The sequence below is a fragment of the Mirounga angustirostris genome, unplaced genomic scaffold (genome assembly GCF_029215605.1).
Source record: "Mirounga angustirostris isolate CCGP_5_RB_7025 unplaced genomic scaffold, mMirAng1.0.hap1 SCAF_17, whole genome shotgun sequence".
Lineage (NCBI taxonomy): Eukaryota > Metazoa > Chordata > Mammalia > Carnivora > Phocidae > Mirounga > Mirounga angustirostris.
The window spans coordinates 42499945-42526881 of record NW_026991725.1 but is presented as its reverse complement, the minus strand read 5'-3'; the positions used below and the strand labels follow the sequence as shown (position 1 = coordinate 42526881).

The following is a 26937-nucleotide window of genomic DNA, read 5'->3' as shown; positions in this document are numbered from 1 at the left end:
CCTGTGACTGTCCTGTCCTTATGGCCTCTCAAAGGTCCTTTCCTGGATGGCGATTGGTCCAAGCCTCTAGCACTGGGCTTCTGCCCTACATTTTGTTCCTTCATTTTAAATACAAGTTGATCGTCTTGTCCTCCCTTATATGCAGAGGCCCTGCCCACAGTGACCCTGTTTTGGGGTGACAGTCTTCTCCATGGGCATCCTGAATGTGATGTATATGCCAGGAAGACCTCTCTCTTCTACAGTGATCCCATAACGTGAAGGGAAGCAACGCAGAGAGGAGGGGTCGTGTCAGCCCACAGGTGTCTTGTCTGCATGATGAGACTTGGAAGACCCAACTTCCCCAAATCGTGTGCCTCAGGGATTGGGTTCCTGAACCAGTCTACCCGCAGGGTTTAGATCACCCTTTGAACAGCAAAGTAGGGGCTTCCCGGAAGGACCGTAGTGCACATGCTTGGTTCTGGGAAGGTAGAGAGAGCTGGGGTCTCCTCTGAGGGGTGTTAGCAGCAGATGTTGTGTGGGAGGAATGATCCTTGTTTTCATGTGGCTGGCTCCTGTTTAAATACCATCGCCTGTTCGCCGCTCTGTGTTGATCTGGCTTTGAGAGCAAAGCAGAGGAACCAGTTCCTGCCAGCCACATGGGGGGTGACCGGAGCCCAGGGCTTATTGCTCCTGAGCAGTCTGCCAGTGACGACGCCAGGGGGGTAATCACCTGTGGGCTTCGTCCCACCACACGTTCCCTAATGTGTCCAGTGGCCCTCTGCTCCCTACCTGCCTCTCCCCGCTGCAGTGAGCAGCCGTCAGGATGGGTGCGGGCTGGAGTCTCCTGTCCGCGGGCACTGGCAGCCCCGGGAGGCGCCAGGACTGCGTTTGCCCTGCTGACAGCTGCATCCCAGCACCTGAGCCAGGTGGGCCCAAGGCAGGTGCACAGCCCAGAGCATCCAATAGGAGAAGTCAAGCTCCTGCCTCTTAGAGTGGCTCCAGGCTGCCCGATTTCTTTGGTCTTCCTAGGAAGGTTCTGGAAGAGAACTTTGTACCTTTGCTCCTATTTTTCTGTTTGGCAATTCATGGGGCCCTTTATACCGGGACAGGAAACCAAGCCTGCGGGTGGAGGAAGCTGCCAAGGGCAGGCCCTGGTATGAGTGTGCACTTTCCCCTGACCCATCTTGCTGCTCCCAGGGGGCCACGGGGGTGCATGTTCTCCTCTCTCCTGGCTCTAGGCCTGGGTCCCCATCATATTGCCTAAAAGGTGGTCGCTCTGCATGGGAATTTGACAGTCAGTGGGTGAGTTAGAAATTCGTCCTTTCCGGTGTCTTTGCCATGGTGTGGTCAGCAGCAGAATGGTCCCCGAAGCTGTCCACGTCCGAATCCTGGGAACATGGGACTTGGTTAGGTTATGTGGCGTTAAGTTTGCTCATCAGCCGCCCTAGAGATAGAGATATTGTCCTGGATTATCCAGTGGAACCAGCATCATCCCAGGGTCCTTAAAAGCAGAAGAGGGGGGCAGAGAGTCAGTGACGGAGCCTTGTGATGGGGGGAGGACCTGGATGGCCACCGGCAGCTTTGAGGGTGGAGGAAGGGCCACGAGCCAAGGGCTGCGGGGGGATTCTAGAGGCTGGAAAAGGCAGGGAAACATTTTCTCCCCGGAGGTGGCAGAAGGAACGCAGCCCTGCCCACACCTTGGTTTGAGCCAGTTGAGCCCCGGGTCGGACTCCTGGCCTTCAGAACTGTGAGCTGATTTATTTGTGTTGTTTTCAGCTGTGAGATACATGGTGACTTGTTAAAACAGCCACGGGAAACCAACGTGTAGGGGACAGAGGTGCTTTCTGAAGGAAGCATGGGGGGCGACTTTTGTCTTTCCTAAAGGATGTCATTTCTTAATCCGTGTTATGCTCCTTTCTGGCTTTTCAGTGACTTAGGCTCTGTCTCTGCCCAGGACTTTTCCTCAGGTATAAATCACCAACTCCTGGGGAATGAATTTTGGGTAATGGGCGTCTCTGCTTTGCCCTGTAAATATTAGAGGAGAGCCCCGCACCAGCCACGCTGAGCTACGAGGCCTCGGCTGCCTCGGGCCCTGGGCCAGTGGCAGGTGCTCCCCGGGGGTGTCCAGGAGCGAGCTCGGTCGGTGGAGGCCAGCCGCTACCCCCTGGCCATGACCCAGCAGCAGGGCCAGTTCCAAACAGGGCTGTGAAATAAAGACCTGCCCCCCTTCCCCTGGCAGCCACCCCCAGACCCCTCTCCTGTGTCCCCAGTTTCTCTTCCCCTGCAGGTGGTTGAGAACCCACAGTTCTCGGAGGTGTTGGAAGACGAGCCACGGGGAGGAGGGTGGGCCTTCTGCAGAGGGAGCTCCATGTTATGAGCATGTGTGTGTTTTGAGGGGAAGCCAAGTGGTTCTGTCCTTTCGAATGACACAATAGCCTATTGTGTGCAAAAGTCTGGCCCAACCTAGTGGTCGCAACGGCTCAGAGCGGCTCAGAGTTCGGCTTGGGATCGTGGCTCAATAGATGGCTAGAAGCCGGCACTGCTGTTTTTACTTTATACCTTTTAAAATCATAACTTTTTTTTTGCACCCAAGCTGATGCTCATTCTGGATCTTGGCAGCACCCCCATCTCTGGCTCCTTGTGCCGACTGCCAGGCTGGTACTGCTGTCCTTTCCGTCAGCAAAAGCAAAGCCTGTGGAACTTTACTGAAGGCGGCATTCTGGTAGGCACGTCAGTCACTAAGGGGACTTTTCACAGGTGTCTTGGACGCAGGAGCTTATAATCTCAAATCCACAAGACTGAAACAGGCATAACCGTTTTAAAATAGAGACATTAAGGGAATGCATCGGAGGAAAATGACGTTTTTATTGTCATCAAGGATCTACCTTGATGTGCCTCCCTAGTCACCTTCCTCCCTCGGGATTTGGGGAGAGGCTCTGGAATATTGGTACAATGTGCTCTGAGCATCTCGGCTGCTATTTTGATTTCAGTTAACTCCGAGTCCTTGGCAGGGGAAGTCAGGGAGCTGTTCCTGGCTGCGGGCTCCTCTCAGCCCCCTTTTGAGCATTGGCTAATTTTGTGTGTCTTAGAATCTCTGCTGATGGCATTTAAAGGTTGTGCCCATCTCCCCAAACTCTGTCCGAGGTATAATGAGAGTAAGTCATCCACCCAGAGAAAGACCCCAGACCCACAAAAGGGGACCTGGCGTTCTCCTTCCTCAGAATTCTGTACCCGGGGAGACTTTCTGGAGCACAGCTTTCTGGTCTACCAGGAGGGGTGGTTATCTTTGCTCCTTCCACCCCCATGGGACACCAGGTCCTTAAGGTCATGGGCGTAAACTGCTCTGCGGGTTGTGAGCCAGAAGCATTCAAGGTCATGCGTCTTGGGACTCAAGGACACTGGGAAGATCCCTGTCAGGGTGTGAGCCCTTGCCAGGTCCTAACATCGCTGCTGGCCGTGGCCCTCGGCCTGGAGAGCCGAGCTCCCTTTGTCACCCTGCTGTCACTCATCCTGCCGCTGGCTCCTTGCCCATTCCCTGCCTCCCTCCACCCAAGCCCAGCCTTGGCCTGGGTTCTTTGGGTGCACGCACTCTCATCTCCACCCTCTTTTTTAAAATTAATTTCTATTTTTTAGAGGGTTTTAGGTTTACATTAAAAAGAGCAGAAAGTACAGAGAGTGTCTCTGAATACTGCCAGAGTCTGAGGTGCTGGGGGTTCGAGCTTCAACATACGATTTGGGGGGCAAGGGGAAGACACACACTTCGACTCATTAACACGTGGAAAAACACACTCATGATACGACTGAAAGCAAGACCTGGGGTCATCCCAGTGGGGAGTCTTTGCTTTTTATAAGATAGGCACAGAAGATAGGAGAAAACACACACATGGTTTCAGATCCTGTAATTTAAGGAACTTGTGTTCTTCTTTGTGCTTCTCTGAGCTTGTTGCCTAATTTACAAAAAAAAAAAAAAAAGCATTCAAAAATAGGTCAAGGACTCTCTCCGCATGTAGTTTTTGATAGAGAGCAGAGGTTGGGAACCAGGTTTCATTTCAATGAAGTCAGCTCACAGAGGAACAAAAGCATTTAGAGAATAAGTGGGGAGTGTCTCAAGAGAGTGAATTTTTTGGGGGGGTGTTTGACAGACACCCCCAGGGCGCAGTCTTCTGCAGGACGCTCTGGGGCCGGAGCTGGGGGGACTGTCCCCTGCCCACCCAGGTGGCGGGGCTGGGGTGGGAGCCAAACTGAGCACAGAGGACAAAGGTCTTAGGAGCCAAGTTTTTCCGTTCACTGAGTGACCTGAATGCTCGGACCCCGTTTTCTCATTTGTAAAACCTCGCATTTAGGAGGACGCATCTGCCAGAGCCTCAGTGACCCAGAGCATCTGATCCACGTCGGGTGTGTGGGAAAAGGCAGGATTGTGAGCACTTGTATTTTGGGATCCCCTTCAAATCTTCCAGCACATTCTTTTGATTATCCTCCACGGTGGCAAACGTCTTCACTGAAGGACGGTTTGGTTTTCAGAATCAGCTGAGAGTTGTTTGCAGCCCAGCCTGGCGGTTAGAAGGATTAATGAAGGAATACCGTCGGGGGCCCCCGGAGGAGGTGGGGCTCCAGCCTCGCCCACGCGGAGGCCACGAGCCCTTGCAGTGTGGCTGGTCCCAGCTGAGATGCACTTAATGCAAAACAGACACCAGACTTCAGAGGCTGAGGGAATGTAAAGCAGCTCATCAGTAATTGTTTTCATATTGATTACATGCCGAAATGATACTGTTTGGGAAATAACGAGTGAAATCAGAGTATATTCCCAAAATTATTCTTCCTCATTTCTGTTAAAAAATGTGGCTAGTGGGATATTTGAAATTGTGTATGTGGTCGAATTACATTTCTACCAGGCAGCGCTGGGCTAGAAAGAAGAGACTCATTTTCTTGTACGGCTTATTAAGGGACTTTGTCATTCTGGAATGATTCTTGAATTCTAAAAATATTCTGGACAACAGAATCATCATTAGAATAACAATATCATTTTTCTAGACGATTAGTTGGACAGACAACATGATGCATAGAGGCCATGTGATTTTTTTTAAGAATCTCATACCGAGGTTGGCAGGTGCTGGGGCGTGCCTCGAAGTTCAGACAGTAGAACCAGTGGGGGAGACGAAGGGTAGACACCCCCTTGACCTGGAGAGGCCAGGAAGGCTTCCCGGAGAGGCTGTTGGGTAGAGAGGGGCCGAGTATCCAGACAGTGGTCTGAACCAGGGGTCAGCTGTCTGCAGCCCATGGGCCAAATCGAGCCTTCTGCTTGTTTTCTAGTCTTTGAGCTGAGGATGGATTTTATATTTTTAAATGGTTGAAAAAAAATTGAAAGGAGAATTTTTTGTGCCACGTGGAGACTTGTGAGATTCAGGAGAGAGTGTCTGTTAATCAAGTCTCACTGGGTCGCAGACACACCTACTGGTTACTGTCTGCAGCCACTTTCACACTGTGGGACCCGCTGCCGTGGGGGTGAGGGTCCCAGAACTATGATTTTCAAGGCGATGCTGATACTGGGAACCTCAGTGATTCGGGAGAAGGGAGTGATGGATCTGTCTAGGTAAAGATGCAGACAAGGGAGGGGTGACTTTCAGGAGGCAGTTAGAAGAATCTTGTGCTTGGGAGAGTTAGGGCCCTTTTGGGGAGACCCAAGAACAAAGTTGGGGGTGCAGGAGGGGTCCTCAGGGAGCCAGGTGGGCTGAGGATCCAGCGTGGAGCCCCATGGTCTCAGACAGCGAAGGGCACCCTGAGACCCACCCCTCTGCCCCACGAGCCCGTGCAAACCCTTGAGCAGAAAGAGTCTCACTTAGGGAATATCCCAAACCAGCTCTGGATTTGAGGAGAAGTGTACAAAAATGCAGAAGGTTCAAAGAACAATGTAATATACCCGGTTGATGGTTCAAAATATCATTTTATTGTAGTGAAATAGACGTGATATAAAAATGTACCATCTTAACCAAGTGCAAGGTCCGTGGTATCAGGTGCATTCACACTGTTGTGAGACCATCACCACCACCCGTGTCCAGAACATTGTCATCATCCCAAACTGAAACTCTGGCCCCAAAAACACTAACTCCCCGTCCCCATCCCTCCCCTAGCCCCTGGTGCCCCCTCATCCTACATTCTCTCTCTATGAATCTGATGACTCCAGGGGCCTCATGTAAGTGGAATCCTACACTATCTGTCTTTTTGTGAGTGGCTGATTTCACTGAGCACAGTGTCCTCCAGGTCCATCCATGTGGCAGGTGGCCGGATGTCCTTCCTTCTTAGGGCTGAATAATATTCCACCGTGTGGATGGACCACATGTAGTTCATCCATCCATCGACGATTTTTTTTTTTAAAGATTTTATTTATTTATTTGAGAGAGAGGATGAGAAGAGAGAGAGGGCACATGAGGGGGGGGGTCAGAGGGAGAAGCAGACTCCCCACTGAGCAGGGAGCCCGATGCGGGACTCGATCCAGGGACTCCAGGATCATGACCTGAGCCGAAGGCAGTCGCTTAACCAACTGAGCCACCCAGGCGCCCATCCATCAACGATTTTATCGTATTGGCTCTCACCTTCATTTTTTTCCTTTCAAAGAGGGGAAGGTGAAGTCCCTCTGCAGATGCCCCCGTCCCAGCCCCCGCCCCATGAGTCTGGCCCGCACCCTGCCCAGCGCGGTCTGAGCCTCAGACATGCACCATCTCTGACCAGGGGGCAGCCTGGCTCTGCGTGCATGTCTTCATTTATACGGGCGAGTTCACACCCGTGGCTCATTCCACGGCTCAATTTGGTGGTCTGTGTTCCGGGGCTCGACCAGTGGGAAGCGTCTGGTTGGTTCACATAGCGAGTGATTTTGGTTGTTGGGCTTTTGGCTGAAATAGAAATTGCTTTCGGCCCGTCTGCTGGGTGCTGGGCTTTCGTTTGGACTGAGAATTCTTCCTTTTATCAGCTCTTCCGTTTACTCTTCTGTGAATTGCCGCTCTGCTCCTTTTGTCGGTGACTCTCTAGGAGTTATGTATGAATACTGGATCGAATCCTTTTGTTTCTTTATTTTTTTATTTTTATTTATTTTTAAGTTTTTATTTATTTAAGTAATCTCAACACCCCACGTGGGGCTCAAACTCATGACCCCGAAATCAAGAGTCACACGCTCCTTCGACTGAGCGGGCCAGGCCCCCCTCTCGTTTATTTTTTTAAAGAAGGAGTTGTAGGCAAACTCGGGTCCTTCACATACTGCATGTGACACCACTGTGATGACCCGTCACATGTCAGGACCTCAGGCCGGGCCTGGGGGTGGAGGAGGCCGGGGAGGACGGGCCGGAGGAAGAAGGATGCTCCCTGGGAAGCACGGTGGAGGGGTGAGACGTTCAGGAAGGGAGGGCTTGTGGGCACAGACACAGGGGTGAAAACTGAGCAAAGAGAAGTCTGGAAGTTTTATGAGATCACCCCCGGGGGACGTTTGCCATGACTGGAGACATTTTGGCTGTCATAGTGGGAAGGGACTGAGAACGACCTGGCCCCAAACGTGCATGGTGCCACGTGGCCTCGTGCTAGCAGGATCCATCCCGGTAGTTAGTGAACCACCATCCAACTCGAGCTTACTGGTGTGAGGCAGGATGCAGCACCAAGGACACCTGGCCCAAGCCCATGACCTTGGCCTGACGCGCCTCCTCTGTGTCTTTCTCCCCCAGCCACATCTGGACGAGCCCCGCCTGGGCCGAAGCGTGCGGAGGATGGAAACACTCCCCCGGCAATGTCTCTGGGCCGTCTCCTTCGCCGGGCCTCCTCCAAAGCCTCGGACCTCCTGACCCTCACCCCGGGCGGTGGTAGCGGGCCCCCCTCCGTCCTGGAGGGGGAGATCATCTACTCCAAGAACAATGTCTGCGTGCACCCACCAGAGGGGCTGCAGGGGCTGGGGGAGCACCACCCAGGTGAGCCCAGGAGGTGGGAGGGCCTGGGTGGAGGGGCTTGCTTTTCTTTCGAAAGTAATGAAGCCCCAGCTTTGGAAAGCTTTCGTGTCACTTGCCCAATTGTCCTAATTTCCCCATCTTCGAAGGGGCTGGTGACCTTTAACTTATACACATGGGGCGGGACAGTTTACGGGGAATCGGCCTCAGAAGAAGACATTAGGTCACTCCAGGCTGCTGGGAGCAAGGAGCCTGCAGGCTGGGAAGCGGGCAGCCCTCCTCTGTGGGCGCTGGCCAGTACCCAGGGCCCCCTCCCGTGTGGCAGGAGCCCACCCCTCAAGCTAGGTGGCTGCTTCCCTTCCCACAGCCCCGAAGGCTGTGATGAGAACCAGGCGGACTGTGGGACAGGCCATGGAAATCACCGGCCCTGTCTCCACCTGTCCTTGGACCCCACTGTTCCGAAATTAGGGCAGAAAACATCAGCTGGAGTCTGCAGCAGGGAGATGCAGGGACTGCGAATTCATCCCCCTGGGGCCGTGCCCCAGACACGCCAGCGCCGGGGCCTTTGTGAGCCTGGGGTGGACACTTTTCCTGTGGTGTCAGCGGCTTTGCCATCTTGTGCCAAATCACAGACAAAGAAACTGCATATTTTTCCAGGGCTCAGGACATGGCGGTGGCCAGCTGCCCGGTGCATGGCGGGGCAGTGGGTCACAGCACGGAGCAAAGCATTCGCTTCTCTTCCAGGACGGGTACCTGACCGTGGCTGTCCTCGGGCTGGGGGCAGATCGAAGGCTGTTAGATCTGGTCGTAGCGGCCGGGCACTGACTTCCCTCAGCCCCACTGCCCCCCATGGAAGGGACAAAATGATGGGTCGGTGATACCCAAGTCCTGTGTGGTCCTTTGTTGTTTGTGCAAACGACTTGCAACAAATACATGGATTGCTTTATTTTATTTGTATGTTAACTTCATGAGCGTGCCCGGAACCCCAGGCAGGCAGGCCTCTTTTTTGGATGAGGAAGCTGGTGCTCAGAGAGGCTGGGCCACTCCCGAAGCTTGCCCGGGGTGGAGGTGGGGCAAGGGTGGGCACTCCTCGTTCTTCCCGCAGCCTCCCCAGGCTGCTGGAGGATGCTCAGGCCCCCCCGCCGCCGCGCACCTGCAGCCTGGCTGTGGCCTGTGGACTTGCCCACCCAGCGCAGTCAGAGGCCCCACACCAGATGTCTAAAAGTTATAAATTACAATCAGGCCTGAGCACTTTGCTGTACGCAAATTATGTGTCAACAGAATACTGAATAAATTAATTAAAATACGAAAAGTTTAAATTATGTTAATGGACTATTCCTACCTCGATAAGTCTATCTTTATAGTCACCCAGATGGTCAGGTGCAGGTTTGGAATCATCGGCCCCTACAGGTTCCAAAGCAGGAGAGCCGAGCTCCAGCCCAGCTCTTTCCTGCGCTATGAGGGACCTCGGGCACCCACGTGTGGGCACCCCAGCCTGTCCACAGCCCCCACAGACAGCTCAGGAGCAGGCCCTAGAAGCTGACTCTGGGCTGTAGACAGGGAATTCCAAGATCCTGTGTCCCCGGCGTGTGCTCTAGAAGGGGGTGCAGGCACATGGCCGTGGACGCCTGACCACAGGGCCAACTCTGAGGATTCAAGGAGGAGGCAGAGGTTCTAGGGCAGGGTCTGAGAGTGTTAGCCCTTCTGGTCTAAATCAGAAAGAACAGCACAGCCTTGGGAGAGCTTCGTGGTGATGCTGTTGTGATGGAAGGTTGGGTGGGGGATGGGGGAAGAGGCCTTGGGCTCCCTTCCCAATCCCCGAGCTGCAGGATCTGAGGGTATAGAAACGCATGGCCTCCCCTGCACCTTCCCGTTATCACTGAGTGTCCCCACCTCTTCTGGAAATGGAGCAAGGCTCAGGAGACTCCGGTGCAGGTTCTCAGAGCCCCGAGGGATGTGAGGGCCCAGTTCCAGCCCCAGGGGCTTTCAGAGCGGAGACCAGGAGGTCTGGGCACCTGGCATGATTGGCCCAGAAATCAGGATATCCTGAAGTGGCAGGAAGTGCTGCCTTCCCCCCAGACTGAGCGTCCAGGGACCCAGAGAGCCCACCCGCAGCTGCTGCCTCCTCGGGGAACCACTGTTCTCCGCCCCTGTCCGGGGTCTGGTGCCTGACATCGGGGACGGCCCCTTCTTCCGGAAAGCTGCATTAAAGAAGACACACTGAGACCCCGACTGACCGGAAAACACCCAAAAGCCCGTCTTTGGATTTATTTAGTATGAAACATAAATAATGCCCACAGCCTCCATCGCTCCCAGCTGTGGTGAAACAGGCCCCTGGGCTCACCCAGACCCGGAGGCTGGCTGCGGGCGGGAAAACTCCGGGGCCGCCAGACTGTGTGGGGTGGGGCTCTGAGCTGGAGGAGGGCTCCCCGTGTGTGGAAAGACAGCGACAGGTCCCTGCCTGGGAGCCCGGTGCCCCCGAATCTGCTAAGTGCCCACAGCTTTCACTCACCTCAAGCCTGACGGCACCCCCCGGTCGTGCTGTCTCGGGGCCAGGCTGTGTCTGAAGCCCGGCACCTGCCCAGCCCCCCGTCCTGACCGACCAGGGCGTGGCCTCTAGCAGAAGCCAGACGGAGGCACCGCCGTCCCTAACCTGCCTGTCCTCCTGACCCTCCCAGGCTACTTGTGCTTGTACATGGAGAAGGATGAGCTGCTGGGGAGCACCCTCATCCTCGCGTGGGTCCCCAACTCTCGCATCCAGAAGCAGGACGAGGAGGCGCTGCGCTACATCACCCCTGAGAGCTCCCCGGTGCGCAAGGCACCCCGCCCGCGGGGCCGGCGCGCCCAGAGCTTGGGGACGCCCCACCAGCCCTCCCCTACGGAGCCCAGGCCCGCCCTGACCCCCAGAGACGAGGATACCCTGGTGGTGGCGCAGAGCATCCAGGAGGCCGTGCGCGTCAGCCCTTCACCCCCTTCCGAGGACGGGGAGAAGCTGGCCCAGGGCTTGGGGATGGCCCCGCCAGCACCAGCCCACAGCGACTCGGGGATCCTGTCGGCGGTCAGTTCGCAGGACGGGACGGAGGAGGGGCGGGAGCCGCGGCCCGAGGCCGGCGAGGAGGAGGGCTCCCTCGAGCTGTCGGCGGATGGTGTGAGCAGGGACAGCTCCTTCGACTCGGATTCCGACGCCTTCTCTTCGCCTTTCTGCCTCTCACCCATCAGCGCCGCCCTTGTGGACAGCGGCAGCTCCGTGTTCCTGGACAGCGAGAGTGGGTGAGTGCTGCGTCGGAGCCCCAAGGCCTGCCCCAGGCCCCGCGGGGGGCAACTGTGTGTGTCAGGCCTCTGCTCCCTGAGTGGTGAGGACGGCCTGCGTCTCGCCCTGCCGGGGTCCGGCTCTCCCCAAGCCACGGCCTTGGCACCCACGTCCCATCGTTGATGCTGCCCAAGATGATGGCGAGGGACCCGCAGTGGGGGGTTCCACCTTCTCTCCCCTTCCCGTCCCCTTGGCGGCCTCACTTAGGTTAAGCCATCCCTACCCGTCTGACCTGCCCCATAACCCAGACTAAACCCCACGGGGCCAGGTCCTGGGAATCCTGGTGCGCCAGTTCTTATCACTGGGGGGACAGTAGATTGTCGGCCATCCCACAGACCCCAGGCATGCTCGCTGATGCTCACAAGCACCCCAAACCCTGTGAGGCGGGTCCTAACATGACCCCCATATATAGAAAGGGAAAGCACGGCTCAGAGAGGTTATTGAACTTGCTGGAGGTCACAAAGCCCGTATGCTACGGAGCTGGAAGTGAGCCCAGCTGGCTCCGCCCCTGACCCAGAGCACATGAGGTCACACAGGACAGACGTAAGCAAGGGAGCAGAGGACAAGGAGTTTGAGATGGATTCTCTCCTGATTTTATCCCCTCAACAAGATGTGGTCCATTAGAGCCTGAGAGTGGACTGAGAACCTCGTCTCAGGTATTGGAGCACGCATGTGAAGGGGAGCGGTCCGCTGTACCCCGTGAGGTTCACTGAGCTGTGTGGTGTTTCCCACCAGGGAAGCAGGCTGGGAATGAAACGCAAGCCTGGCTTCTGGAACACCACAGGGCTTGGTCAGAGCTCCCCCTGGTGGGCCACCGACCAGCGCAGGGAGACCTGCAGGGGCCCAGCACCCCCCGGGCCCAGGTGGAGGGAGAGGAGGGACAGGGGCCCAGCACCCCCCGGGCCCAGGTGGAGGGAGAGGAAGGACAGGGGCCCAGCACCCCCCGGGCCCAGGTGGAGGGAGAGGAGGGACAGGGGCCCAGCACCCCCCGGGCCCAGGTGGAGGGAGAGGAGGGACAGGGGCCCAGCACCCCCCGGGCCCAGGTGGAGGGAGAGGAGGGACAGGGGCCCAGCACCCCCCGGGCCCAGGTGGAGGGAGAGGAGGGACAGGGGCCCAGCACTCCCCGGGCCCAGGTGGAGGGAGAGGTCCCGAGCTCTCATCTTTACTGTGACTCAGGTGTTCTGGCCTATGGCCTCATGGCTGAGGTCTTAGTGGCAGAATCAGAATCAGGGCCTGCTGTAATGGGCCTTGTAGTGCCCCGATCACATAAGGAGCTTGGATTTGGGAATTCGGGAGACCTGGTTGGCATGAGCCTGGGAAAGTGCTGTGTCTTCTTAGAACCTCCATCTCCTCGTTCATAAGATGAGGACAGTGACATTTGTTGTATGGGGTTACCCAATGAATTCACTGCCGGCTTCCTTCCCCGCACCCCCTGCCTTGCTGGTTCTCCACCCTGGCTGCCTGCGAGAATCAGGGGACCTTTTATACTCTCATGCCCAGGCAATTCCAGATGCTTCTAGAGCGGTGATTCTCACCTGGGGCCGATTCTGCCCTAGGGGACATGTGGCAGTCTCAGGACACATTTTGATCACAACCGAGGATGGGGATGTGATTGGCTAGTGGGTAGAGGCCAGGGAGGCTGCTCAACACCCCACAATCCCCAGGACCGCCCCCCATGACAAAGGATCCTGCCCACGTGTCTCAGTGCCAAGCCTGAGAACCCTTCCCAGACAGACGGGCGGCCCCAGAGTAGGGACATTGTTTTGTTTTTCCAATTGTGGTAAAGTACACATAACACAGAATTTGCCACTGTAGCCGTTTAAAATTGTACAATTCCGTGGCCTTTAGCACATTCAGTTGTGCCGTGGTGACCGCTGTCTAGTTCCTGAACTTATTCCCCACCCCAAAGAGAAGCCCCACGCCCACTAAACCGCCACTCCCCATTCGCCCTCCCCCAGCCCCGGCAACCACTAATCTACCTTCTGTCTCTGTGGGTTTGCCCGTTGTGAACGGTTCCTGTAAGTGGAATCATGCCACGTGTGGTCTTTGTGTCTGGCTTCTTTGAGCACAATGTTGCTGATGTGGGCCTCCTGTTCATGGCTGGCTAATATTCCAGGCGATTCCGACTGCCGTTGGATGCGAGAGCCCCGCTCTGTACCGCATCGCATGCCAACTCCCGAGCGAAGGTGGGGGGGCATCTCTCGGGTGCCGGGGTTCCGCGGCCACGTTAGGAGGCCTTTCGGGGGTAAGGCTTCTGGAGCCATATGTTTGCTTTCCAGACCCCGGCCCCACCCAGTTTCGTCTGGGGTCATCTGTTTGCTTAGAGCTGCTTCACAGATGGTGGATAGGTCTCTGGGTGTGCAGAGAAGACCGTGGTGTGGTCGGGGAGGTGCCTCCACTGCAGAATCCCTGCAGTTCTGTGGCGCTTCTTCTGGCCCGAGCAGTCTGGCGAGGCTGGGGCTTTGTGCTGCGACAGGACAGAAACGGACGGGAGCCCTCCCTGCCTCCTGGCCACGAGCATGTCCTCAGCCCGGGGTAGGGGGGTTTGACGTGGACACGGCCTGCATCCTGGACGGGACCTGATGGGTGTTACATGGAGGCACACTGGTTCCCGGCCCAGCTGCACATGACAGGTCTCTGGGGGCTTTAAAAAGCAGATGTGGATTCTGGAAGGGGCTGGACGGGCCCTGGAATCTGCATTTATCATAGGCCATTTTGACGAGAGCCAGATTTGGGCGCTGGGCCAGTCCCCGCAGTGCACATTCACTTGCTCCTTTGCTCTCCGAGCCACCATACCAGAGACCGTGGAAGCAAGGATGGTGCTCCTCCACTCCTTCCCACCCCCACGCAGTGCCCCCCGGTGATGGGGCTGGAAATCCTGCACTAAAGGGTCAACTGTATGGGACACTATAGACCAGGCACTCCGCACCCGGCTGCAGGTGAGGATGCCTCGGGCAGCCTTGCAAACGCCTAATGCCCAGGTGGCAGCCAGACCAACTAAACCAGAGCTGCTGGGAGGGGGGCCCAGGGGCTCCCAGAGTGCTGCCTGGTTGAGAACCGCGACCCTGAAGGGTACTACAGGAAGAGAGGTGTGGTCCTTGTGCCTTGGACAGAGAGGGCGTCTGGGCGGAGGTCCAGGGCGGAGGTCCAGAGCGCCGGCACCGGCTGGAGCAGACACTCTGCAGCCGGGCTTGGCTTTGAGGACTGGCATGTGCCCATAGCTGCTCCTGGAGCCAAGGCTCCTAATGTGACTGGGCACTGGGTCCCCAGGAGGGTGCGGGCAGGCTGGCTCACGGGATCCCTCTAGTGGCAGAACCCGAGAACTACACGTGGAGACTGACCGGTGGGCTGGGGATGGGTGAGGAGGAGGAGCACCCCCCCACCCCCCTGCATCTGAGAGTCCCTCCAACATTTCGTTATGTGAGGGCAGTATCCGTTCCTGTACTACCTGTGGGGCATAGCCGGGCAGGGCCTGGTTCCGAGATGGCCAAGGCACCTGCTCTACCCTACCCACCCCCCCGCCCCCCGCCCCGGCTCCCAGCACAGTGACGACCTGAAATCCTTGACCAAATGAGCGCTCGAGGCCCACTGGGGAATGAGTGGCCGAGGAGAGCTGCTGTTCTGGCTGAGATCTGAGTCCCGGAGCGGGGTTGGGTTCTGTGTTCCCTCAGTGCTGTGCCTTCCACGGCATCAGGAATTAGGGCTTGGGATTGGCATGCAGGTGAGGATGATCATCGGGCAAGGGCAGCAGCAAGGTCACTGGCCAGCCTGTCATTTTTCTGTCCTGGAAGTTGCCCGGTCCAGTCTGAAGGGCCAGTGGGTGAGGGTGTAATATAGCAGAACCCCCGTGTGGACCCCCGGGTGGCCTGCCCATCGACCCCGGCCCTGGGAAGTGCATCAACGATGTGTATGAAGAGCTGAGCACAGCTCCTGTCTCCTAAATCGAATGTCTTCTGAACGCATTCTAAGGAATAATCTGAATTTCAGAAATAAAACACATTTGCATGAAGATGGTCATCACAGTACTTTTTATAATGGAGAAAAGGGGGAAAGAATTTAAATATCCAACAGCCGAGAAGGAACTAGCTCAACTCTGGTTCACCCTACCAGACAAGGGAGTTTTATCTGGGGTCAGTGAGCCCCTGAAATCTTAGGCCACTTTTTGTCTGTGTGCTCATGGGCGCACATTTCCTGAGTGGGGGGGCACCACGCGATCTCCGTGTCTGTGACTCCCGAACGTTCAGAACCTCAGTGCCACCAGAAGGAAGGACAGGCTGAACTGTCACATGGAGATTCACAGTGTCTCAGCAGCAAAGCAGGTGGCAAATCCCACGCACATTTTGGCTAAAGTCTATGAAAAGGCCCTGAGCGTGGGTGAGGCCATCCGGGGCAGGGAGGCCCAGGAGAACCTCCTGCCACGCGGGATAGACTCCAGATCTGTGCCTCCGACGTGGTGGCCACTGGCCCCCGTGTGCAGCTGGGCATCTCTGGAAATGTGGCTGGTGCGGCTTCAGGCACCGCGTGTTACGTTTACGTAATGTTGAGGGACCTAAATTTAAATGGCGTGTGCGGGCACCGTGTCAGACAACAGAGGTTAGAGGACGATGTGCCAAAATGTTAAGATACTGTGATTACGAGTAATGTTTTCCTTTTCTCGATTTTCAACAATGTTATTCTGTGGTTATATTCATTTTACGATAAAAACCGAGTTTTAAAACCAGAGAGCCCATTGAAGTCCTGCCCGACTCAGACTGGCTTCCCCCCAGCCTGGCCTGCAAGCTTGTCAGTGAAAAAGCTCTCCCAGGGCGCCTGGGTGGCTCAGTCGGTGAAGCGTCTGCCTTCGGCTCAGGGGTCGAGCCCCACATCGGGCTCCCTGCTCCGCAGGAAACCTGCTTCTCCCTCTGCTGCTCCCCCTGCTTGTGTTCCCGCTCTCGCTGTCTCTCTCTCTGTCAAATAAAAAAAAAGATTAAAAAAAGAAAAGAAAAGAAAAAGCTCTCCCGCGCTGGCCAGTCACTGAGGTCCTGCCAGGAACTGATGCTAATGACCTGCTAGCCGGTCCCCAGAGCTGGGCCCCCGCCCCCGGGGAGAGTTTCCCATCTCTCTGGATCCTCTGTCCTTCCTGGCGCGTGCTCAGGGTCGCCGTCCCAAGTGAAGGGCGGCGTGCGGGGTTGCAGAACTGGCTGGTGGCCTCTCACGGTGGCTTCCTGGGTGCCGTGGCCCAGCCTGCTCAGACATGGGTCTATGCGAGGGGGGCACAGGCCCCGGGGGGACGCGGGCTGGTGAACCCCGGGGCCCACCTGCCCTCGGGGTCCTGCTCGGATACCCACCTGCCTCCAACCTTTGCTCTTGGTCTTGCCCCCGGCCAGCCCGCCGTTCCGCCACCACTCCCCAGCCCTGCCGCCTGCGGCTGGAACCTTCTCCCCCGTGCCGCTGAAGCCCCAGCCAGCCCGCGGGCGGGGAGGACCCTCTGGGCACCTTGTTTGAGCTGCACCTGAAACCCGCGGCCTCGCACTGTGGCTGTCCTGTGAGCCTTACGGGTCTGTCTTGGCAGCGCCATGCCTCAGAACTTTCTGTGGCGATGGGCGCTGTCCAGGCGGGCATTACTGGCCACGTGTGGCTGTCGAGCCCTGGAAATGGGCCTCTTGCAACTGAGCAAGATTTTTAATTTTGTTGGTCCTCAATGAATTTAAATTCTTTTTTTTTTTTTTTTTTAAGATTTTATTTATTTATTTGAGACAGAGAGCATGAGAGGGAGGAGGGTCAGAGGGAGAAGCAGACTCCCCGCCGAGCAGGGAGCCCGATGCGGGACTCGATCCCGGGACTCCAGGATCATGACCTGAGCCGAAGGCAGTCGCTTAACCAACTGAGCCACCCAGGCGCCCCAATGAATTTAAATTCTGATAGCCCCACGGGGCCAGAAGCTTCTGGGTCGGGCGGTGCTGGTCCCCACGAGACGGTCACCGTGGGGAGGACGAAGGTGGCACAGAGGGCCCTCCAGATTCTCTGTAGGAAGAAAAGGGGTCACAGTACCAGTGGCCTGGTGCACCCTCCCCCGTGGCAGGTTTCCCAGGGGTGGCAGAGGGTTCAGGTGGCAGAAGCCCGTGAGGGGGAGCATCACTGCCCAGCTCCAGGCGTTCCCCCCGCCCGCGCCCCCCGCGCAGGACGTGAGGCGGAAATAAATGGTATCTTAAGTGCTTTTTGCCTTTAGGAGGAAACGGCTGTATGACACCAGGCTATCAGCCGTAAAGGCTGAATTATTGATATCTGTCGTCCTCGTCGGTGTAACTGGCCTGCGTGCACACGGGACAGACGGGAGGCGAGAACCCCGGCCTCTCAGAAGGATCTGGAAGCGGCGGGCTCAGGGGCCCAGGTCTGAACGCCTGGAGGTGTTGCTGCCGGGGAACTGCCGCGAGGGACCTGGGGGTGCCGTCCAGGGTCCCCCTAAGCCATCAAGGGCGGCTGGTGGTGTGAGACCGCAGTTCTCAGTCGCTTCCGGCGGTTTTCACGGATAGCCTGGCCATTCCTTTTCCGCACCTCCGGCCGGCAGGACGCCCATGCAGGGGAGGGGGCGAGAAGGACGTGACCCTGAGCAGACCAGGGCGTCAGGGGGGCCGGGGGAGCCTCCAGGCGAGGCGACAGCGTGTTTGCACTGGGGGACGTCCCGGGAGGCCGCTCCAGCAGCGGCAGGACCAGATGGGGGCGGGGAAGGCCCGGGGGCAGCCGCCACCACCCAGGAGAGGGGGTGCCCGCCTGCCCGACCAGCTGTGGGCCCCGGAAAGACAGGAGGTGGAGCGGCCAGGAGCTGGCGGGGAGGTAGAGGGGTGCGTCCCCTCCCTCGAGGTTTCAGGAAGCCACCTCTGCGCCCCGTCGTGGGCCTGCCCGGGGGCCCCGATGCCCCTGCGGATGCTCCAGGGACAGCCGCCCTCGCCCCTCCTGGGCCCTCAGCAGCAGCCTGGCAGCCGGGAACCTGGCAGCTTCCAACGATCTGTTGTTTGGGTTTGTTTGTGCTTCTGTAACTGGGAGCTGAGATTTATTTCTTTAAAACATCCCATCTCCCGACACCCTGCAATCTGTTCTGGGCTTCGTTAAGACTAATCTTGTCTTCTGTTTCTGTAGCACTCGGCAGGCTCCGTGCCGGCTCTCCTCCCTCCCCTCCGCGTGCCCCCCCCCAGTCAAGGTGGCAGTCACCAGCTGCTCTGCTCGAGCCTGCGGTGGGTGACACCCGGCTCTGAAGGAGGCGGCTTCGCGAAGGGCGGCGGCAGGTCGGAGCCCTGTGGACCGGCCTGTGGCTTCCGGGGGGGCAGGCTAGGAAGCCTGGCGGGTGTCCAGGGCCAAGGACGTGCCCTTCACTGTCTGCCCTCAGCCGTGGGAGTCCCTTAGCAGGAGGGGCTGCCCGGGAGCCCAGGCTGGGCCTGGACAGTGCCCCGTCCTTCAGTGTCCAGCCTAGGGGGGCCATCTGGGCAGGGCAGGGACAGGCAGGCTTGATGGGAGAGGCCCCGTGGGTCCTGCGGGGCTGGGAGCCTGGCCAGCTCTGTGGTCAGACCCTGAGCCCCACCATGACCCCTAGGGCGTGACCTTGGCGATGTGTTTCATCTCCCCTTGCCTCAGTCTCATCTGTGAAATGGGGCCATTGTGGGGATAGAGTAAGGCGGTAAAGGAGAGCGTGTGGGGAGGAGTCAGCCCCCCGTGGGTCACCAGTAGTTGTTAGCAGCATGGTCTGCAGGACGGGGACGGCCTGCCGGACGGGAAGTGCTTTGTATTGGTATCTGGGGGGTGCGGCGAGGAAGGACCACAAACCGGGCAGCTGAGAAGAGCAGAAATGGATTCTCTCAGTCTGGAGGCTGGAGGCCTGAGATTGAGGTGTCTGCAGGCCGCGCCCCCTCCGACGGTCTGGGGACGATACTTTCTGCCTCTGCCCACTTTGGGGGGCTCCAGGCGTTTCTTACGGCCGCGTCCCTCCATCCCTGCTTCTGTCCTCACATGGTCTTCTCCTCCGCGCGTCCGGACTCCTCTTCTCGTAAAGACTCTGCTCGCTGCGTGTCGGGCCACCTCATCTTGAGACCCTTGACCGACTATGTCTGTGCAGACCCCATTTCCAAAGACGGTCATATTGGGAGGTCCCAAGTGGACACGAACTTGGGGGACACTATTCAGCCCAGCACGAGCTCAGTGTGAGCTGGCGCATTTAATCCTTGAAGCAAGGCCCAGGGCCGGCGCCGTTCTTCCCCGACCGGGAGAGAGCAGAGGCGCTCACAGCTCGTGTCACTTGCCTGGGGTCACGGCGCACGGCTTGCTGGCCGAGAGACCGGCTTCGGAGAGAAAGCAGGTTGTATGCACGCAACTGGGCGTGGCCGGGCTCCAATAAAACTTTATTTATGGACCCTGAAATTTGAAATTCATGGAGCGTTCATGTGTCATGAAATATTCCCTTCCTTTTGATTTGTTTCAACGTTGAAAAATGTTCGAAACCGTTCTTCACACAAAAACCCGCTCATGGATGCTTGTAGCAGCTTCCGTCATAGCTGCCAACACTTGGGAGCAAACAAGATGTCCTTCGGTGGGTGAATGGACAAAGAAACTGTGGTCCGTCCAGACCAAGGGACTGTAGTCACTGCTAAAAAGAAATGAGCTACCAGGTCCCGGAAAGACCAGGAGGAACCCGGAATGCGTGTCGCTAAGTGAAGGAAGCGTGTGAGAAGGCTCCGTACTGTGTGATTCCAGCTGTGGGACATCCTGGGGGGGCAGAGCTAGGGAGGCAGCGGGAGGATCGGGGACCGGGGCTGCCGGCGGAGCGGGAGGGCGTAGGCAGGGCCTGGAGGACGCTCAGGGCAGTGAGGCCAGTCTGGATGATCAGAGTGGCAAGTGTGTGGCATTGTACCTTTGCCAGACCCACAGAGTGTGCAAGGCCAAGACGAACCCGTGTGAACTGGGGACTTTGGTTATTAAGGGTAATGAGTCGCTATTCGTTCATCAATTAGAACGAGCGTACCGTGCTATGCAAGATGTTAATAATAGGGAAATCATGTGCATGTGTGTGTGTTGGGGGGGGATATCTAGGAACCTTCTACTCAGTTTTTCTGTAAACCTAAAACTGCCCTAAAAAATTAAATATTCTTTTAAAAGCAAGTTCTCAGCTCTTGGGCTGTAACAAGGACAGACAGCGGGAGCCATAATGTGCTGATTCTGGTCTCAACCAGCCCTGACCAGAAATGTAATGTTGAGCCCACGTACATGGTTTAAAATTTTCTAATAGTCTCATTTTTGAACACTTGATTTTGAAAGAACTATAGAGTCACAGGAAGTTGCAAAAAAAAAAAAGTGTGCAGGGAGGTCCCACGAACCCTTCAGCCAACCTCCCCTGGTGGCAACGTCCCACCTGAAACCATAGTACGCCTTCCAAGCCAGGAGGTCGAGGTGGGTACACCCCACAGGTCTGGCCAGTTTTCCAAGGGCCCATCGGGGGCTGTGTGCGTTCAGAGTTCTATACAGCGGTGTAGCTTTGTGTCACCATCAGCCCAGCCGAGACGCCCCATGGCTCCCGTATACCAGCTCGGAACCACTGAGACCGTCCTGCCATCGAATTGCTTTTGCATCTTTGCCAATAATTGGTTGGGCGTATTTGTGTGGGTCCAACAGCCACCCTTTTTAAAAAGTGAAAAAGAGACCTGTAAAATTAATTTTAACAGTTATCCAGCATGCCCCAAATATTACCACGGCAACATGTGATCAGTGTCCCATTATTGGTAAGAAGTGTTTACATTCTGTCTCCGGACTGAGTCTTGGGAACCCCACGTGTACTTTACCCGTAGAACATATCTCAGGGTTAACTTGCTGCCCTTCACGTGCTTGATATCACGTGTAGCCCGGGGCCACCGCATTGGCCGGCCCAGGCTGGCGTCCTGCTTTTTTTGTTTAGGTTTCTCTGGGCAGCCCTTTCCCCTGGATGTCCCTCTCTCTTTGTCCATGATGGTTGGGCAGCTTCTGGGGGAGGGCTGGAGAGTGTTCGGTTGCCTCTGCTAGGGAGGTTCTGCAGACCTGACCCCTCCCTGGCTCTGAGCATGGATTTGGGAGGTCCCCAGCCAAGGGCGTCACCCAAGGAAGCGATTGCACCCGGTGGGTCCCCTTGAAATCATGTTGTTGCTGACTGCCCTGTAGAGGACCATCCGCTCTTTAGAAAGCTGGCCTCTTTCTATGAAAGCTGTCAGGACAGGGGAGGAAAGAAGTGCATTAATCCCTCCAAAACCGAGAGGAAGGAAGTTCAGCCTCCTGGAGAGGGAGCACTCCCTGGGGACTCGGGAGGCACGTTGTCCTTCCCTGCTCCGCTCACAAACCATGACAGCCCCTCTGGGGGTCCTTGATGCAACCTTGGATGATTTGTTGCACGGGGGCCGGAGGGATGCTCTCCGGGGAGCTCTTCCGCTCCAACGGCATGGAGCCACCTTCGGGAGCAGGAAGCCAGGGTCCCCCGGGGTCCCTGGGTGTTGCATCAGCCGCCCGGGCAGGGGGCCCGCAGCAGCTTCCCAGAGACCTAAGCATGAGGTCACAGAAGCAGTGACGTAGCAGTGCCTCCCAGGGACACGGGGAGCTCACACTGTCTTCAGGGACCCACGTCTGGCTGTTGCAATGTAACCCAATACCGATGAAATTCTCCCTAAAAGCGAGAAGCGGTGGCGAATGACCTTTGTCTTTTTTTTTAAGATTTTATTCATTTGACAGAGAGAGAGACAGCGAGAGCAGGAACACAAGCAGGGGGAATGGGAGAGGAGAAGCAGGCTTCCTGCCGAGCAGGGAGCCCGATGTGGGACTCGATCCCGGGACTCCAGGATCATGACCTGAGCCGAAGGCAGACGCTTAACGACTGAGCCACCCAGACGCCCTGTCTTTTTTTTTTTTTTTTTTTTTAAAGGTTTATTTGCTTATTTTAGAGAGAGAGAGAAAGAGAGCATGCAGAATGGCGGGGCAGAGGGAGAGGGAGAATCCCAAGCAGGCTCCACGCTGAGCATGGAGCCTGACATGGGGCTCGATCTCGAGACCCTGAGATCATGACATCTTGATCCGAAATCAAGAGTCGGATGCTTCACTGACGGAGCCCCCCAGGTGCCCCTGACCTTTGTCTTTTGATTGACATGTCCTCGTACCCACTCTGTTTGCCTTAGCATTCATTCCCAGCAGAGTAATCAGCAAGGACTTTTTTACTTGGGTTTTCTGTCCACTTTAACCAATGTTCCTCAAACATCTGTGATGCACAGGGGACCAACAGCTCCTGGCGGCCCCCCCACCTATATCTGGAACACGCTTCCTTGCTTCCGGGAACCTGAAAGTATGGTTTCCCTGATGGTCCTGCCCCTTGAGAGCGGAGGCCTGGACTCCGGTGCAAGCAGGCAGCCTAGGACAAGTCCCTGGCTTTACTTTTGTGGCAGGCAGTGACACAGATGGTCCCCGAGCGTGGCGGCGCTGGAACTGAGCCGTGGGTCCCATCCCAGCTCTGCCCGGCCGTGTGCCCTGGCAAGTCCCTGCCCTCACTGCCCCCCTTTCTCCTCCACGCAGTGGGCACAGTGACCGGTGCGTCCACGAGGCCAGCATGGGGCGTGGCCCCTAAGTGCTCCCGAGGTCCGTGGCCAGGAGCCCCGTCTCAGCTGTGGGTCCCCAGGAGAAGGAGGGGCATGGAGACCGGCCCAGGGTTAGATCGCACACCCCTCTACTCTTACGTCTTGTTTGATGGTCTCCAAAATGGGGTGCAAACCCTTTCGAGAAGGGGGGCCTGTCGTGAGGGGCTTTGGAGCCTGAAGCGACTGTAGGAAGGAGGTGCCTGCCAGGGTTGGGGAACATGGGAGTAAGCATGTTCTGGAAGGGGGAGGGTGGCTGTCTTGTGGGTCACTGGAAGGAGACCCATATACATCAGGGAGGTGGGGTAAGTAAGACCCTGGGCCCAGCAGAGGGGGCGGGTAGGCAGGGCTGGCGGTTAGGGCCGGACTCTGTAGATGGTAGAGGCATCAGGGTCTGTCTTGCTTCTGTAAATATTTAAACACTGGAAGGATTATTTTTGGTAGCTACGGTCTCTCTCCGAGCCTGGCAGGCTGCCGGGCTGCTGGGAAGGGTGTCGAGTGACTGCAGGCTCCGTGCTCGCTCCCCGTGCTCCCCGTTCTGGCGATCCTGTGGCCACCATGTAATTGGGGTCATGGACCCCCCCCTTGGGGAGAGTGTGGACAGACAGAGGCTCCTAGGCTTTCCCCCGCGGGTAGGAACGACATGACAAATGTGGATGTCAGGTCTGAGAAGTTTCCCTGACAGCAGCTGCAAGGGACAGTTCCCTGCACTTCCAGACCGTGAGCAGTGAAGTGTAGGGCCAGGAGCCAGCCAGGCACCCCAGGGGGGTCGCCACGCTCTGCCAGAGCCACCTGGGGTGAAAGGGCGCATTGTGTGGCCCGCAGCGCGGGGGGAGCCTGCAGAGAGCCGTCTTTGTCGGGCCCCCTGGGCAGACGTGCGAGGAGCGTGCTTCCCGGGCAGCCCGGGCCCTGCGGGGCACAGGCGAGCACATGAGCGCCCAGGGCCACCGGCCAGGGTTTTTGCGGAGCGGGCCAGCCTGGTCCCGGCCGGCTGCAGGATCGGGTCTGCCCGGGGCCTCGGCCTCACGGCTTCCCTTGGGAAGGAAGGACGAGGCTGGCAAACACAGCCCCCTGAAACTCCATTTTCCGGAGGTGGCACTTCGTGTGCCCAGCAGATGGCAGGCTTCCTCCAGATCAGCCAGGGGTGTCCCCTGCCCGCTGCGCCCGCCCGCCAGCTTCCCGGCCCCTCCCCAGCGCCCCGCCCCGCACCCGGTCCTCCGCTGATGGCCCATGGCCCAGGGACCTCCTCAAGGGGGGACCTCCCCTCCCCTTTGTTGCGGCCCCTCCTTGCTACCTCCTCTTTGGCTGGCTTGCTAAGCCCCTCTTAGCATGGACAGGAACCGGCCAGTGCCTGCAAGCTCGGCCAGTTACAAGGGCTGGCTGTGTGCTCTTGGGGAGGGGACGCAAGCTCAGGCCCACGCCAAGCGCCCTCCACTGTGAGACCGCCGGATCCTCCTTCCCCGTGGCCTCTCTGTTTGCAGACCATCCCTGATCCTCACTGACCTTCCACCTTCTCTCTGGGCGTTGTGGGTAGAGAGTTGCCAGCATGACCTCCCCCGACCCCACATCACGACAACCACGACCTCCCCAGAGACCAGACAGGTTCTAGACGGGCTTGGCCTTAGCCTCAGAGCAGAGGCACCTGGCTGCTATTAGACCTGGGAGTGGTCAGCTGGATGCAGACACAGGGATACAGCCTGGTTCTTGTCCTTTCCACTGGCCCCCGGCACCCTGGACACACGTGGACATGCTGTGTGGACACACTGACCCCAGGGCGTGAATAAAGAGTAGAGAATAAAGAGGAGGTACCCCCAAAGAATTGAAAACAGGGACTCAAACGGGTATGTGCACACCCACATTCAGAGCAGCATTACTCATGGTCGCCAAAACGTGGGAGCCACCCCGTGTCCATCGGTGGATGGATGGATGAACTACATGTGGTCCATCCACACGGTGGGATATTCAGCCTTAAGAAGGAAGGACATCCGGCCACCTGCCACATGGATGGACCTGGAGGACCTGTGCTCAGTGAAGTCAGCCACTCACAAAAAGACAGATAGTGTAGGATTCCACTTACACCCCAGAGTAGTCACTTATAGAGACTGAGGGTTGAACCGAGGTTGCCAGGGGCTGGGGAAGGGGAATGGGAAGGTAGTGTTTAATGGGGACAGAGTTTCACTTCGGGACGATGACAGCGTTCTGCTGGTGATGGTCGCACAACAATGTGAATATGCTTAATGCTACTGAACTATATACTTAAAAGGGGCTAAAATGGTAAATTTTATGTTGTACTTTGGCACAGTCGAAGCAGAGAGAGAGAAGGAAGAAGTTGAGGTCAGCAGGGTCACTGGGATGGCGAGAAGCCACCTGGGTGTGCATCCTTCCAGCCTTCTGAGAACCAGTGTTTGCGATGAGTTCCAGTAAGCTTGTGCGGGTTGTCTGCTTGGACTTCAGGCTTCGGGAGGTCCCAGGCTGTTGGCTGTGGGCTCTGGGGCTGCTCGGCCTGGAAGGAGCCTGGCACGGCCACTGTGGTGCCCTAGCCAGAGGGGGCTGCCCTGCGAGATGGACACCAGCTCTCAACACGGCTTGTTCGGTCCTAGAGCCGCTTAGAGTAAAATCAGGAGCTGGGCCCTGGAAGCTGGTTCTTCTGGAGACTCCCTGGGCCAGAAAACCTGGAGGAAGCCGGAGGCTTGTCAGGATTAGATCAGGGAATAGATACCGCCGTCCCGTTTTCCAGAACTTCGAAAGACAGATTCTCCCCCAGTCTTCTGGATACTGGGGAACCGAGCAGGCCCCTCTGGGCGTGGGCCCTGGGCCCCATGGTAGAAGGGAGACACAGGGATGCAGCCTGGTTCTTGTCCTTTCCACTGGCCCCCGCACACTGGACACACATGGACATGCTGTGTGGACACACTGACCCCAGGGCGTGAATAAAGAGTAGAGAATAAAGAGGAGGCACCCCCAAAGAATTGAAAACAGGGACTCAAACAGGTATGTGCACACCCACAATAAATAACTCCCTAACACGACCCCCCCAGCACCGCAGGAGGGTGCACCTCTACCCACTAGGCCAACACTGGGAATCCAGTTGGGGGGCATCAGGGCGGGGCTGGCTGGGCATGCATGCCTCGAGGGCACAGCTGTCCCCCGCCCCATCCCCCAGGAATCTCTTTCAATAATGTGTGCTGAGATTGGCCAGAGCCCATGTTTATGCCCCCTCTTAGAGTGTGAACACTGACTTTTCTATTTTAATGAAGGTTCTAGAGTCCTCCCAGCCTGTGGTGAAGCAGGCAAAGGGCAGCTCGGGGTTATGGGCAAAATGAGCAAGGGCTGCTGGAGAGGCCGCAGGAACCTGGCTAGTCAGAGTGGCACCCCATTATGTGCCGGGCCTTGCAGTGGCCACAATCAGGGGCCCAACCTGCTCTCCCTCTTGCTTTGGTTCAGAGCGGCAGGGGGTGAGGTATGGATTGGAGCAGAGACCCCCGGGCTGGCACCCCACCTGCCTGTAGGCACACCTGCCTTCTTGCTGGGATCCAGATGCATTGGCCCATTGTGGGTGTTTCCAAAGTCTGGGTCCAGAAACAGCCACCACATGGTGTGACCTCTGGGTCTGGCAGGTGTTCAAGTTCAACCATAACCTGCCCTGAAAAGGCCAGCATCCCTGACCTCTCAGGGGCCCCTAGTGAGGACCTCAGGCCGTCTGCGGGGCCCACACCTGGGGTTATGGCTCATGGGGTGGCCTGGCTGGGAGCTCAAACCCATGGTGACTCAGCACCTCTCAGCTCTGCCATCCAGGGTCATCCTGTAGACGGAGCCTGTTCAGGCTTGCCCACACGGGGACCATGGGGCCTTTAAAACAGTTCTGAACTCGGCAAAGTCCCTTAGCCAGGGAGCGTTCTGGGGAGGGCAAAGACACGGAGCACTTATTAGGACTTTCTCTATGGCGGGCAAAAAAGCCCATGTCTTTTCACCCTTGAGATAATCTAGCGCCGCACTTCACTGGGGACCTCTCTGTCGCTCAGGCTCCGAGCAGAAAGGTGGCTTGCTCAAGGCCTCACTCTTCAAGAGGACAGAGCCGGCAGAGTCCCACCCACCTGCTCCCTAGACTGGTAGGCAACCA

General features: G+C 57.3%; 1 protein-coding gene across 3 annotated transcripts in view; it reads left to right on the top strand.

Moving 5' to 3' along the window:
• TBC1D16 (TBC1 domain family member 16) overlaps positions 1-26937 on the top strand; it is a 76922-nt gene that overhangs the window by 3973 nt on the left and 46012 nt on the right. For 2 of the 3 annotated variants that reach the window (XM_064583180.1, XM_045888326.3), the window contains exons 2-3: positions 7686-7925; positions 10580-11171. In XM_064583180.1, the coding sequence (XP_064439250.1) occupies positions 7748-7925; positions 10580-11171 (770 nt within the window). In that variant the 5' untranslated portion in view covers positions 7686-7747. Of the gene's footprint in view, positions 1-2568; positions 2702-7685; positions 7926-10579; positions 11172-26937 lie in introns of those variants that run through there. The other variant, XM_045888325.3, reaches the window with a different exon arrangement.